Raw genomic sequence first — 14476 nt, forward strand, 5'->3', positions numbered from 1 at the left:
GAGAATGAATGATTTAATTTAATGGTGATGGAAAAAGATCAGAGAAAAGGGATATGCGTATGGCCAAACTCATCAAACTGTATACACGAAATATACCCATTTTTTTGTGTATCAATTATGTATCAACAAAACTGTTAGAGAGAGAGAGAGAAGGGTTAATTTTGTGTAAAACGTACTATTTCAAGATAAATATGATGCTACTTGGGCAAAGGGAGAGAAGTAATACTGGAAAGCTACTCAAAAAGAATTCTCATTATAATTTTCCGGGACATGCAGGTAAATACTCTAATACTTACTCTTCTCTTTATAGGCAAAGGCAAATGAAATCTACACATCTACCTACTCACACCCCCTAATTATGGCACTACTTTCAATGACTGCTCAGAGTATTAGTCTGTATTGTATACTTTACATGATTCCAAAAGGATATGAAGTAACTTACATTAAAACTTACGTCAGACATGACAGTTAAAAGAGATTTTAAAAATGAGTCTGGAAATAACTCGATATAATTATTCAAAGAGCTTAGGATAAGAGGATTGTAATAAGTAAGGACCATATTTTAGTTTTAAACTTCTTAACAATTTCTAAAGGGTTGGAAAGGAACTTCACTTGAATGTTTTTTTGTTTAAGCAATCAAGATCATTCACATGTTAGAATATCCTAATCAATATTTCACAGCATCTTTCGAATAGAAAAATATCCCATTTCTTCCTCAGGTTTGGAAGAGAACATGCAGTAAGAAAAATATTCTTAAAAATAGGGTTTGCTTAGAATCCAGATTTCATGTGAACATTAATTAGATGTACAAATCTTCCTGGAGTCAAGTCACCGATTTACATGAAAGTATATTCTCTGTACATGTGGTTACACACTTTACATAAATTCCATATAATAAGTTAATTTAATCTGTAGATTAAGATCATCAATATAAAAATGGCTAAGCATGAAAAGAAATATCACTAGTCTAAATGAAATGGATAAATAACCACTGAAATACTTTGGTTTGTTATTATGTACTGAATTAAACTTTGAAACTATTTCCACTTAAAGAATAAAAAGCAAACGAGATAACTTCTTTGGTAGTCTGGGAACATATACGGTCCTGAAATGCAATAACTTATCACTTGAGACTTTCATTAATATTTGGCTTAACTGCAATTTTGTAGCATGACAAGCACCTTAAAGATACATTATAAATCTTAACACTATTTTGAAAACACTGTCTAAATTATTTCTCCATTTACAACCTGGTAAGAATACGAATATGCAGAAATTGTTGTTAAAAACAGCAAGGTACCTTTTAAAATAAAAATTTTAATTTGACCAGTAAGTCTTGAAATCAATGTCAGAAGAACTCTACAGCTCGCACTTTCTGCTTTCAGTAGGTGGAAGAGAAGAGAAAGGCGAGAAGGGGAAGTGCCTGACATAACTCAACGATGACTGACTGGGCAAAGTAAGAAAAGGTCTGAATTGACTCCAAAGACAAAAGGAAACTTAGATTAATCTCGTAACTACAAAGATTATGACATTATCTCTAGAAATATAGAAAAAAAAAATGGGACAGCTGACCGTAATATTTAAAAATATGTCTAACATATAATAAAAATACAGGAGAAAACAAAACTGATCAATGTTTTGGTCATTACAATACTGACACACGTAAATTAACAGTATACAGCTGATATGTAGTTCATGGAGAAGATCTATGTATGAGCTTCTGAAGGACATCCGAAGACCCTCGTCAAAACAGTTTTCTTCTCAACATATATTTAAATACCAAATAAATAAGAGCACAAATACCTCACTGACTAGAAAGTTAAGGTTAATAGCTCTATTGAATGAGACTGATTTTAAGTGTATCACTACAAACTAAGCATCTATAAAACATATATTTTGGAACTATGAGCTCAAAAGCTTTAGTGACTTTTTTATCATTTAGTAAGTTATGAGTTAACATTTCATAATGGGAAAAACTTGACAGAGGAAAAATTTATGATAAATAAATAAGTCTACGTAACAGAAAAGGACTATATTGCCAGAAAAAATATTCAACTTTATACATCATTTAGCCATAAACTTTGAAGCAGTGTAATTACAGGGAGCATCCCCATCCTGTCACTTGACAGCCATGATCCTACTGTTGTTACTTAACCTTTCTCAAGACTCCAATAGCTCATTTGTAAAAGTGGGAATAATTCTATCGGCTTCGTAAGCAGTGCTGGTTAAACGAGATAATGCACGCAAAGCACTACGTAAGTGTCCAGCACACAGCTAACTTGATGAGTGTTTACTGTTATTTCATTACATCGTCTCCCTCAAAATATGTCCACCTCAACTACCAAACAGATTGGGTTATGTGTTTTCAGGGACCGTGTTTTATTTTTAATTTTTATTACATTTGGATAGCCAATCCTATGTACTACATTTTTCCATCAATAAAATCATAATTAGCTATGAATCACATTAAAAAAAAAAAAAAACTTTCCTAAAATGTGCTCTCAAGCCAGAAGGCTTGTTAAGAAAAACAAACAACAAACAAAACATTTTGTATGGCACATCTTTTGCCACATGTAAAGAAGAAGAAAGTCTTGGTTAATCCCTCTGTGACATTTAATGAGTGCTGATTCTTTAATCACATAAACTTTTAAAAGGTAGGCCGCAGTCAACTTACCTGGTGAAGGTCATTTCCCAGTGCATACTCTGCAAAGTAGCCAGGAGCAGCAGACGAGGCTCTGATGGCTTGCCACATTTTATACTGACAGCCTCCCAAGTAGTGCGAGTTGATTCCAGGAAAATGACCATAGTTTCTGAACACAAAAGCTTTTGGCGTTATCCCTCTGTTTACTATGGTACTTACTGCAGCTACCTAGTAAAGCAAAAAGTGAACAATACCCATTGTAAACAGAAGTATTTGGGATCTGTAAAAAATTAAATATTACTTAGAAGTGTGAACGAACAATCTACAATTCTACCCATCAAGATAAATGTATAACATAAAGACGATGTTAAGCAAAGGGAACATGATCTAACTAGTATTTCTTTATGGGACAGTAGATGCTACAAGGACTGGGACAATTTTGAGAAATGCATTGTAAGACAACAATAATAAAAGATATTATTAACTACATGACTTGATTAGCCATTTAAGAAGACACCAGGAAGACACAAACTTGCAAATCTTTATATGATAATCGATGCAGCAGTAGTAGCAATGAATACAAGCTACTCAAAGAAAAATACACTATTTTCATAATATCATTTACAAATTAGTCTTTGCTTCTGTTCTCTTTGAAAGCATTATGACTTTAGTAACTGAATGTAACAATACACAAACTCTCGAGGCTTTCTTTTCACAGTTAATAACTGGTAGCTGGGTAATTTTTAATTAAAATAGCTAATACTGATCACCTTGGGTCTCAGATTTCGTTGATGTCAGCTGAATTAATGTAAAATGTATTGTACTGGTTAATGACCTCTAATACAAACTTAAGATGCTGAAAGATACGGAAGAGGCCAAAGTTATTCGGGTTCCGTGTCAAGCCCTGCCAGAGGCTTGTCTGCTTTGCTATTTAATAAACCAAAGGAGATATCCTCAGATCCTATGAGTGATCCAAGTGTCTCTAGGCCACCATGGGTAAGAGCTGGTCTTACACCAAAATCCAGGGGGCCTATTACTTGGTCTATAGACAGGCTGAATTAAGAATCGTGTGGGAAACATGATAAACCCCTTCATCACGAGTGAATTACTTTTTGAGGTGGCTAAAGTTCCCTTACACCTACTCTAGTCTTTTATTTAAAGTTGGCAACTCCCACGACTGAAACACAAACAAACAGGTCTGAAGATACCGGGGAACAACCAAGAGGCATGGAGCACACCCTGGGATCTTCTCCTAAAGACCTGTGTGCATCTCAGTAACATGGCCTCCAAGGCCCTGCTGGTCTGATTCACCTGCCACTTCGCTCCCATTTTGCACGCCCGCCCTTGAATCCTCAGGCTCTGGTCTCCTGGGGCTCTCAGTTTCGGTGCCTCTCTGTGCCTCCTCCCGCACAGGTCCTTCCCTTTGCCAGCACTGCTCCTACTCATCAGCCTGCACGCTGAGATCTCAAACTTCCTTTCCTTAGAATAGCCTTCCCTCCTGTCCCTGTAAATATATGCTTCCAGAGAACTGTTTTTGTACTCCATAGCATTTATTTCAGGGAAATTATATCTCGTCTGTGTGATTACCTGACAGATGCCTACTTTGCCCTACTGGACTATAAACTCCATGTCTGCATTTACTCACTTAGGTCTCCAGAGTGCCTGGCACAGTGTTGACACACTGGGCTCAGAATTAGTATCTAAAGAATGAATGAATTTTGAACAAGCAAGAGTGAAAGAGAAATAAAGGGAGCTGTACTTGATTTTTCACGGTTACAGCTTGTTACCCAAGAATAAATACAAGCTACAAGAGATTCTTAAGTCCGTTAATGCTATTCCTTAATCAAATAACAAGTACTATTAAAGAACACAGAACTCAAGCAATATGCAGATTATTGGGTTTCAAACAAAATTGATACAAAGAGAAGCCACATGAGACATAGTCTAGTGGTATTAACATTTTTAAAACTGGGATTCTATTTGTATGTTAATCGAACATAATATATTTACAGGCACATGAAATTTCTTTTAAAAAGTCGGGGAGGAAATGCTACAATTTTTCTTAAATCACTGGATTTCATTAACCTTATGATAAAATAATTCTTCTTTATTTTTAAGTCCTAGTCTTTCATATTCTTAAACTTTTGTTATACTTTTACTGGATATAGGAAGAGGTCTAATGACCACATCCTGTATGTTCGTAAAATGGCCCAAGATGTAAGGAATCAATATAATCTATTAAAAGAGGTTCCTGGGGCGCCTGGGTGGCACAGCGGTTAAGCGTCTGCCTTCGGCTCAGGGCGTGATCCCGGCGTTATGGGATCGAGCCCCACATCAGGCTCCTCCGCTATGAGCCTGTTTTTTCCTCTCCCGCTCCCCCTGCTTGTGTTCCGTCTCTCGCTGGCTGTCTCTATCTCTTGTCAAGTAAATAAATAAAATCTTTAAAAAAAAAAAAAAAAAAAAAGACGTTCCTAAGAAATGTTTCTTTTAGTGATGGACCTTTAGAATAAATGCTTTCGCCTGACGCTCAATTCCAAGCTGGTGTTATATTTAAGACCCCAAACTTACCTTAGGACATGTAGGGTTTCTTGCTGTTTCGATCATTAGTGAGGATCCCATTCTATCCCTTTATTAAAGAAGGAAAATTAAATTATATCAAAATGATTGTATCTCCTAACAGCAGGGAACATACACCATGCAAATACTGTTTGCTCAGGGCTTTGTTCAAAGTACTATGAGCAACAAAAAAGAAATATAAAAATCTCCTCCAGGTGCCTGATGGTACAAGTAATGCACATAAAGCAATATATAGTTGAAGTGGACCTTGAGAAGGACACCAAAAGACGACAACGCAACGCATTCAACCCCATCTAAGGGGTAAAGAAAGGCGCTGAGGCAGAATAAACCGGCTGTTTTCAGGGTCCTCCTGAGGGATAAAGGAGCTGTGTTGAGATAAAACTGCAGAAGTATGTAGGCTAGTAACAGAGTAATCCAAAAACCAGACCAGGACATTTAGACTGGTTTTAGCAATACAGAGCCAATGTCACTCCTACAAAATGCTTTTTAAATCATCAGAGCTGGGCTCTGAATTACTACAACATTACAGACCTTGTCCTTGGGCAGCCATTTCCACAATTCCATTTTGTAAGGGAGTTTCATTTCAGGGATTTTTTTCCTGACTTAAAAATATGTATATTTTCCCCTGTACTGGCTATAGCGACTATGTTTTTTGCCAACTTGCCTCAATAAGAAAAAAAAAATGTTTCTAATGACTTTTTTTTCAAACAATATTCATGATCCTCAAAAACAGACTATTAGTGAACTTCACATACAGGCAGTATGTACAAATTAGGTAGTGATCTACCTTTCATAATCTTTCATAAGTATCAATGTAAAATACTTTCTAAAGCAGACAAGATCTTTGTCTTTCCCAACCTGATCTATGTTTCTTCTGCATATGTATTCCTCTAAGGATCTTTATCTTTTCACAGACATCTTGCTGTAAAATTGGGACAGAGATCCTGCCAGCATGTTGCTTTTACACTTTAAGCAAAGTTCCCATTTTTTTTTTAAACCTTGATTTTATAAACAGAGGCAGAGTGCTTTAGGGCAGTACATTATAAATATAAATTTGAAGAAAGAGTCAGGAACATTAATTGCTTATTTCAGAGAGATGTGAAAATACAAAAAAAAAAAAAAAAGCCCTCAAAGTTTCTAGATTCCACAGATGCTATAATTTAACACAAAATCATTATTACAGTTAAAAAAAAAAAAAGCAGAAATATGCTCTCAATAATTAAGAGGGGGAAAAAAGACAAGGCCAGAGAGTAGATGAGGTAGACAACAATAATCAATCAGTTCTTGATACCCATACCCTTGTCAAGAGTCCCTTCTTACAGGCCCCACGTTTGAGTGGCTGTGGCCAAGGGACATCAGCAAATATGCCATTAAATGGAGGTTTGATAAATATTCATGCAATAGGGCCTGCCCTCTGGAGACTCAGACCAGTCTAACAAGATGAAATCCAGAACGAGAGTGACCATGTGGAGAGAGAGACGGCGTCCCAGCCACCTCAGCTGTGGTGTGCGAATGAGTTTAAACAAGAACAGAACACACACCACACCACAGAATCAGGTTGTTTTAAACCAGTAAGTTTTGGAGTGGTATGCTGTACAGCAAAAGCTGGGTGAAAAAAAAAAGGGAAAAAAACCACAGCTAGCCACACTTAGAAAGGTTATTAATGCTATGATTAAAAATAAGGAAGCCTTTGAAGAAGCGTCGGTGAAACAGCAATATGCAAATGTATGAAAATACTCTAATGAGTAAAAAGAAAAAAACATTTCACAACAGAGACTGGTTTTACAGTCTATTTTACAAACTTTTATTATATAGTTATACCTACCATAGCATTGTTCATAATCACAAAAAAATAAGAATTAAGTATCTTAAATTAAATGGTTCAGAAAACATGGTACCATCACACTATGGAGTGTAATCTTTAAAATTTGTCAAGATTTTCATTAAAGATGGAAAAAAGGGAAAAGACATAAAATTGCAACTACAATATAATCTCTGCTATATAAAATGTGTATGAGGGGTGCTGGGTGGTTCAGTCAGTTAAGTGTCTCTTATTTTGGCTCGGGTCAGGATCTCAGGGTCATGGGATCAAGCCCCATGTGAGGCTCTGTGGGGAGCCCGCTTGAGATTCTCCCTGCCCCTTTCCCTATCCCCACCTCTCCCTCTCCCGCTCCAATAAATAGATCTTTTAAAAAAGTGTGTGTAAGGAGCAACTGGATGGCTCAGTTGTTAAGTATCTGCCTTCGGCTCGGGGTGTGATCTAGGATCAAGCCCCCCATCAGACTCCTCTGCTGGGAGCCTGCTTCTTCCTCTCCCACTCCCCCTGCCTGTGTTCCCTCTCTCGCTGGCTGTCTCTCTCTGTGTGTCAAATAAATAAATAAAATCTTTAAAAAAAATTTAAAAAAGTAAAATAAAATAAAAATAAAGTGTGTATGAAAACATATACAGCCTAGAAAAAAGACTAGAAGAAAATATATTGCAAAGTCCACAGCTCTGAATAAGACTGTGGGTGATTTTAAAGGTTTCAACAACGTATTTTTGAAAGTGAGTAGTTATAGTTATCTGGAAAAAATGTTTAAAAATCATTAATGTTTTAGAAGAATATCTGTTAATGACCTGAAAAAGACTAATATGTTAAGTAAAAACAACAGGAGCAAGCATGTCTATTTATAATATGGTCTCAATTTTTAAAAAGGCAATTGCATCTACATGCAAATCTCACACATGAACTCAAAAAAATATTGTGACTGGAATTATGCACCAAAATATTAACAGTGGTTATCTCTAATCACTGGGATCAATAATTTAATATTCTTTTTAATTTTTTCATGTTTCAAATAATATGCACATATTTATAGAATCAAACATTTTTTTAAAAAAATGATAAATAACTTACTTAAGAATGTTTTCCCATGTTTGACTGTCATAAAATGCATGGCTCCAACTCATTTTGACTGTTCCAACAATGACATTTTGTGAAAAGACATCAGATCCTAATTTTCGGTAAAGTTCCTCACATTCATCCAGGGGCATATGAAACAATCCCAACATGAATGCTAATATAGCACCTGAAAGAAAGAATGCTTAGTTTTTATCAGCGTTGACATTACAGTACTTATAAGACTTCCTGAGTCACAGACCTGGTTAAAATTCTAGCTCTGATACTTTCTGTGCCATCTGGGACCAACTATTTAACCTCTCAGAGCCCCAATTTTTTCATCTATAAAGATAATAACTAAAATTTATGATGTTCTTACATAGGGATAACACATGTAAAGGGTTTTACCCGGCCTCAATAAGGACTAAATAAATGTTAACCAATGATGATGAGGATTATTTTTAAAATATGGGATTGTTTTACATAAAATTAAATATTACATAATTAAGATATCATGGTCAATAACGTTCTTTCTAACCCTAATAAATTCCTTAGTTTCAGTCACAGAATACAGTATATTTGACAACTTACCAATTCATTAAAATAATTACTCCTTCGAGTTGGTCCGGGGAATAAAATAATTAAAGAAATAAGGTCTCTGGGATATCCTTTTAAATAGCTTTCATATCCTAGCCGCACTTGGTAGGACACACTGCCACCTAGTGTACCTAACTGGCCTAACCCTGAACTAAGGAGAAACGAAGGAGAGAAAGCTTTGGGGATGGGGGGCAAAGACCTATACAGCATCACAGCCTACTGTGAGATTACTAACAACAACAACAAAAATCAGGAACTCATTATCATAATGCATTTTAAATACTGTATGTATTTTATTATACTCAGTCTTATTCTAGTAAAAGATAAAACAGCTTCCGTTTTCAAATAAATTGAATGGCACAACTATATAGTAGAAATTACTTTTTTCAATTTGCAGAAAATCCCTGATTAACACAAGAAATAACTTGCCCAAAAATTAACTGACTTTTAAGTAGAGCTACCATAAGGATGAGCAGGTATTTTAAAATTAAATTTTATTAAACTGGTAAGGATTTTATTACCCTTAGACTAAATATATTAACTTCATAAAAATTCTAAGCACCAACAAAATTTCTACATCAGAATATACAAAATGAAAAAAAGAAAGGGAATTCTAAGCACTTAGCAGAAGTTAAGGCTAACACGAGCCAGAAGACACGATGGAAAGGACGCACTGTGATCAACACAGAAAGGTGCGTATCGTATAAACTGGTATCTGACTCCGCGGATGAATCTCTGTGATTTCCAGTTCTCTGTATTGAGCATCACCCACCAACACTGGTGCCAAAGCAGGATGTTAGCAACACGTGTGAACTGCTCCGAACCACCACAAAATTTAACAGAAATGGTCAGGGTAAAAGCTTCAAAGAAAGTGCAAAAACCTCGGCCACAGGGAAGGTTGCTTTTGAGAAACATTTCCACATTTAAACCAAATTGGGAAATAAATGTTATTTTCCTATCCTGAGAGTCACGATGCATTTTTAAAATATCTCAGAAGTCCCTCTGTGAAGAAACCTGTGTAACTTCCTCCAACCCAACAACTTCCTGTAATCTAACAACTTGAGGAATTCATGTTCCATGGAACATGATAAGAATCATTAATTCCTTATGCTTTTGAATCATTCCTTTAACTGCTCTCATTAAGTTTTCACAACTGAACATCAATTAACATGCCCTTTGGGCATATTTGCCATACTCGACACAGATAATGTAGAGAAATTATTTGATTTTGTTGCTAGTGGTCCTTAGAACTATTTTAATTCAAAAGAATGAGAAAAAAATAGAAATGAAAGCCTATGAAGATAAACTAACATGAAGCGAGAAATTATCAGGTCACGCAGTAAAATATACAGCAAGGATCCACAATCCTCATAGTCCTCGAGTGTTACCTAGGGCATAAGCAACAGCTATGGGTGTCCTGAGGGGCTTAATGCACACATGGGGAGGGCTTGGGTGGATGGATGGGTGACCACTGAGGTAAGGAAATAGAAAAACAAAACAGAACAAAAATTGATCAGATGGTGATTCAAGGAAAACAAAAAATTATGCAGTAACAATCATATTCTAAAGTTGCCAATTTCTTCTATGCGAACACAAAACTACAATTTTAAATGTACCTAGCTATATTAAGAAGTAGGTTTTTAGATGCATAGATTCTCAACATTTATCAATTTAAATTCTGGCTTCAAACAATTAGATTAAGAAATGACGTAAGAAGCAATTTCCTGGGCCCCTGGGTGGCTCCCACGGTTAAGCGTCCAACTTTTTGATTTCGGCTCAGGTCGTGATCTCATGGTCAAGAGGGGAAGCCCTGCCTTAGGCTCCCTGCTCAGCATGGTGCCTGCTTAAGATTTTCTAATTATCATATGGTTTCACTCATTTATGGAACATAAGTAGGAAGATCGGTAGGAAGAAAGGGAAGAAGGAAGGAGGGGGTAAACAGAAGGGGGAATGAACCATGAGAGACTATGGACTCTGGGAAACAAACTGAGGGCCTCAGAGGGGACGGGGGTGGGGGAATGGGATAGGCTGGTGATGGGTAGTAAGGAGGGCACGTATTGCACGGTGCGCTGGGTGTTATACGCAAGTAATGAATCAGGGAACTTTACATCGAAAACTAGGGATGTACTGTATGGTTACTAACATAATATAATAAAAAATTATTATTAAAAAAATAATAAACAAATAAATAAAATCTTAAAAAGATTCTATCCCTCGCCCCCACGTGCACAGGCGCCCCCCCCCAACAAAAAAACAAAAAAAACCAAAGCACCGCCTCTGAATGATAACTTACACCCAATAAACATGTTATTAAGTTCATTAAGCCAACTGAAGGATTATTCATCATCAAAACATAGAACTAATACCCATCACTTCAGAGAACGACCATGATTTTAAATGCCTACGGCTGGGACCCAGGGCTTCCATAGAACAGTAATTACCTGTGCTCACACCACAGATGTAGTCAAAGAGCTGATGGACTGGCTTCTGAGTAAGTTCAACCAATTTTCGCAGTGTCTGCAGAGCAACCACACCCCTACAGAAAAAAGGACAAATGAAAATTCCTGTTTCAAGGAATTTTAGTCTTTTTTTTTTTTTTTTTAAGATTTTATTTATTTGACAGAGAGAGACAGCCAGCGAGAGAGGGAACACAGGCAGGGGGAGTGGGAGAGGAAGAAGCAGTATCCCAGCAGAGGAGCCTGATGGGGGGCTCGATCCCAGGACTCTGGGATCATGCCCTGCGCTGAAGGCAGACGCTTAATGACTGAGCCACCCAGGCGCCCCTCAAGGAATTTAAGTCTTGAATAGAACAAGCCTACAAGCTGGTTTTCTAGCTTATATGCTAACATGGAAACTGATAATATAAATTAACATCAGTAAAAACTGCCTGTTTTTAAGATCACTTTCAAAACTCCAATACCTAAATAATGGTACAAAACCTGTGTTATAGCAGCACATTTTACATTTATATTAGTATCTCTTTGAATAAGACTAAAAAGATGCTAGGGGCGCCTGGGTGGCACAGCGGTTAAAGCGTCTGCCTTCGGCTCAGGGCGTGATCCCGGCGTTCCGGGATCGAGCCCCACATCAGGCTCCTCCGCTATGAGCCTGCTTCTTCCTCTCCCACTCCCCCTGCTTGTGTTCCCTCTCTCTCTGGCTGTCTCTGTCTCTGTCAAATAAATAAATAAAAAAAATCTTTAAAAAAAAAAAAAAAAGATGCCAACATAAGATATTTTTTTAAACACCCCAGACTGTGGAAAATACTTAAAACCTGCACTCACCAGTTCTGGAACACCATATATTGGTTTCTTCTCTCTGCAATATAAGTTGGCTGCCTAAGCAGCCATTTTTGTTTTCTGCGTTTCGCTATATACTTGTATATATTTATAAGTACATATCTATACTTATAAGTATATATACTTATATCTATACTATATATTTCACATTTGTATATACTTTTAAGCTTTCTTTTATTTATTCGTTTTTTAAAACTTTCAACAACTTCAAGACAATGCCCCGCATTAGGGATGTATTAATTTATGCTGCCGACTTTGCTCATTTCTGGATCCTTGCCAAAGGCAGCACAGAGCTTGATGACAAACGTGGAAAATGAAAAGAGGCCAGGAGATGTAGGCCAATTCACGATGTGTGTAATGTGTGAACAATTCTTAATGCTGGGAGAATATATGGAAACAATGAAATGGTCTAAACCCAATACAAGATGTGGGGCAGAGAGGTCCTGGCTATAGTCAGGCATCACCAAAGACAACACCAAATACAACGTAGAATGTCAAAGTGTGCTTTGATACTGCTAACAGGAAATCACTAGAAAATACTGTAACATTAAAGCAGAAAACCAGAAACGCTGATTTGCTTTGTAATTTTTTTTTTTAAAGATTTATTTATTTATTTATTTATTTGACAGAGACCGCCAGCGAGAGGGAACACAAGCAGGGGGAGTGGGAGAGGAAGAAGCAGGCTCCTAGCGGTGGACCCTGATGTGGGGCTCGATCCCGGAATGCCAGGATCACGCCCTGAGCCGAAGGCAGATGCCTAACGACCGCGCCACCCAGGCACCCTTGATTTTCTTTGTAATTTTAAGAAGTAATATGGATTTGAAGAGAGGTAAGAGAAGACAAGAGGGCTTATCAAAGAGATACATCATGAAATCAAAGTGAAACATGAAGAACTAGAGATAATGCCAGATAAATATACTTAACAATGTGACCCCTATTATCTTATAAAAAGAAATAAAACATGCACATACATTCTCATGCAAGAAAAAAGATTTGAAGAAATAAATCAAAATATTAAAAAGCTGGGAATTGTGAGCTATAATTTTTTGTTTTGCTGCTTTTATATTTTTCTTTTTTTTTCTTTCCAAGTTTTACTTGTATAATCAGGAAAAAAACTTTTAAAATGCTGTATTTATAAATTAATTCAAGTCAAATTTAGAAATAAACGCACTTGCCAGGTTGATTCTCTCAGCCTAACACTGTACCGGGCTCTCATATACAAAAGAAAGAAAAGGTATGGGTTCTTTTTCTCCCAAGCCCTCATACCCTTCCTCCTCTCAACACAAACTTCCCATCCTGGCTGCTTTCTCATGTTCCCCTCAAGCAAGGCTTCTCAGCAGCAGCACGAGTGACATTTCGGGCCAAGTCTTTGCTGTTGGGCTGTGCTGTGCATTGTAGGATTTCAGCCTCAACTGCCCTCTTCTCACTAGACTCAAGTGATGGTCCCCCAGTTCCAACCACCAAGAACACCTCCAGACACTGATAAATGTCAGGGCGGTAAAATCACCTCCAGCGGAGAACTGCTGATCTAAATATCTCCCTTCATCCCAATCCACCTTTAGATTTTCCCAAATGTCTTCAATTTCCTCCAGGAATGACTGAAAAGCTCCTATTCTATAAAATTAAATACTTATTGGTCCCAAAGCTCTTTTCAACATACCTCCCTCAGTCTAAATAGATAGTTGAATGTTCTTGACTGTTCCTTCAGATCTCTACTCAAATATTTGTTATTTCTTTAAAAAGAAGTCACAGTCACATCGGTGGCTGCCAAAGGTGGTGGGATGGGTGGGGCTGACAAAATGGGTGAAGAGATCAGAAGGTTACACAATAAATAATACGATAAATACTCAGTCCCCGGGATGTAAGGTACAACATGGTAGCATAGTTAATAATACTGTACTGCATATCTGAAAGTTACTAAGAGTTAATCTTAAATATTCTCATCCCAAGAAAAAAAACTATTAACTATGTGTGGTGATGGATGTTAACTAGACTTGTGATCATTTTGCAAAATACACAGATATCATATCATTGTATATCTGAAACTAACATCAAGTCATCATCTCAGATTTTTTTTAAATTGAAAAAAAAAGTCATAGTCATGATCATTCTCTAAAATAGCACTATTACTCTTTATCACTTTGCTTTCTTTTTCTTCATAGCACCCCTTACTATTCAATAATACATTTTTGCTTTGCTGTTTGTTCTCTTTCCTCCTCTGGAACGCTAGTACCATGAAGACTTGGATTTTGTCTCTTTCGCTGAGTGATTCCCAGATCCATATCTGTGTTTAGAACATGGTAAGCACTCAGTAACTGTTAGCTGACTTAATGAATGATACCATCCTTTCCATCTGCTCTGAACTTAATGGCAGAGAGGGCTGGCTTCTTCCTGCTCCTCAGTGAAATTCCTTACTCATTTAACTGCCACTCTCCTTGCTTCCCAACACTTTGAACCAATTCTATGAACTAGAATGATTCTCTCCAA

General features: G+C 36.9%; 1 protein-coding gene across 2 annotated transcripts in view; it reads right to left on the reverse strand.

The window, feature by feature from the left end:
* The window catches only part of PNPLA8 (patatin like domain 8, phospholipase A2), a 43932-nt gene that overhangs the window by 13461 nt on the left and 15995 nt on the right, over window positions 1-14476 (reverse strand). For both annotated transcript variants that reach the window (XM_045793478.2, XM_045793479.2), the window contains exons 5-8: window positions 11135-11229; window positions 8115-8286; window positions 5210-5267; window positions 2675-2869 (exon numbers count right to left, since the gene is read on the reverse strand). In XM_045793478.2, coding sequence (XP_045649434.1) covers window positions 2675-2869; window positions 5210-5267; window positions 8115-8286; window positions 11135-11229 — 520 coding nt within the window. The remainder of the gene's footprint in view (window positions 1-2674; window positions 2870-5209; window positions 5268-8114; window positions 8287-11134; window positions 11230-14476) is intronic.

Source organism: Ursus americanus, chromosome 3, assembly GCF_024610735.1.
Source record: "Ursus americanus isolate L20-20 chromosome 3, mUrsAme1.1.p, whole genome shotgun sequence".
Taxonomy (NCBI): Eukaryota; Metazoa; Chordata; class Mammalia; order Carnivora; family Ursidae; genus Ursus; species Ursus americanus.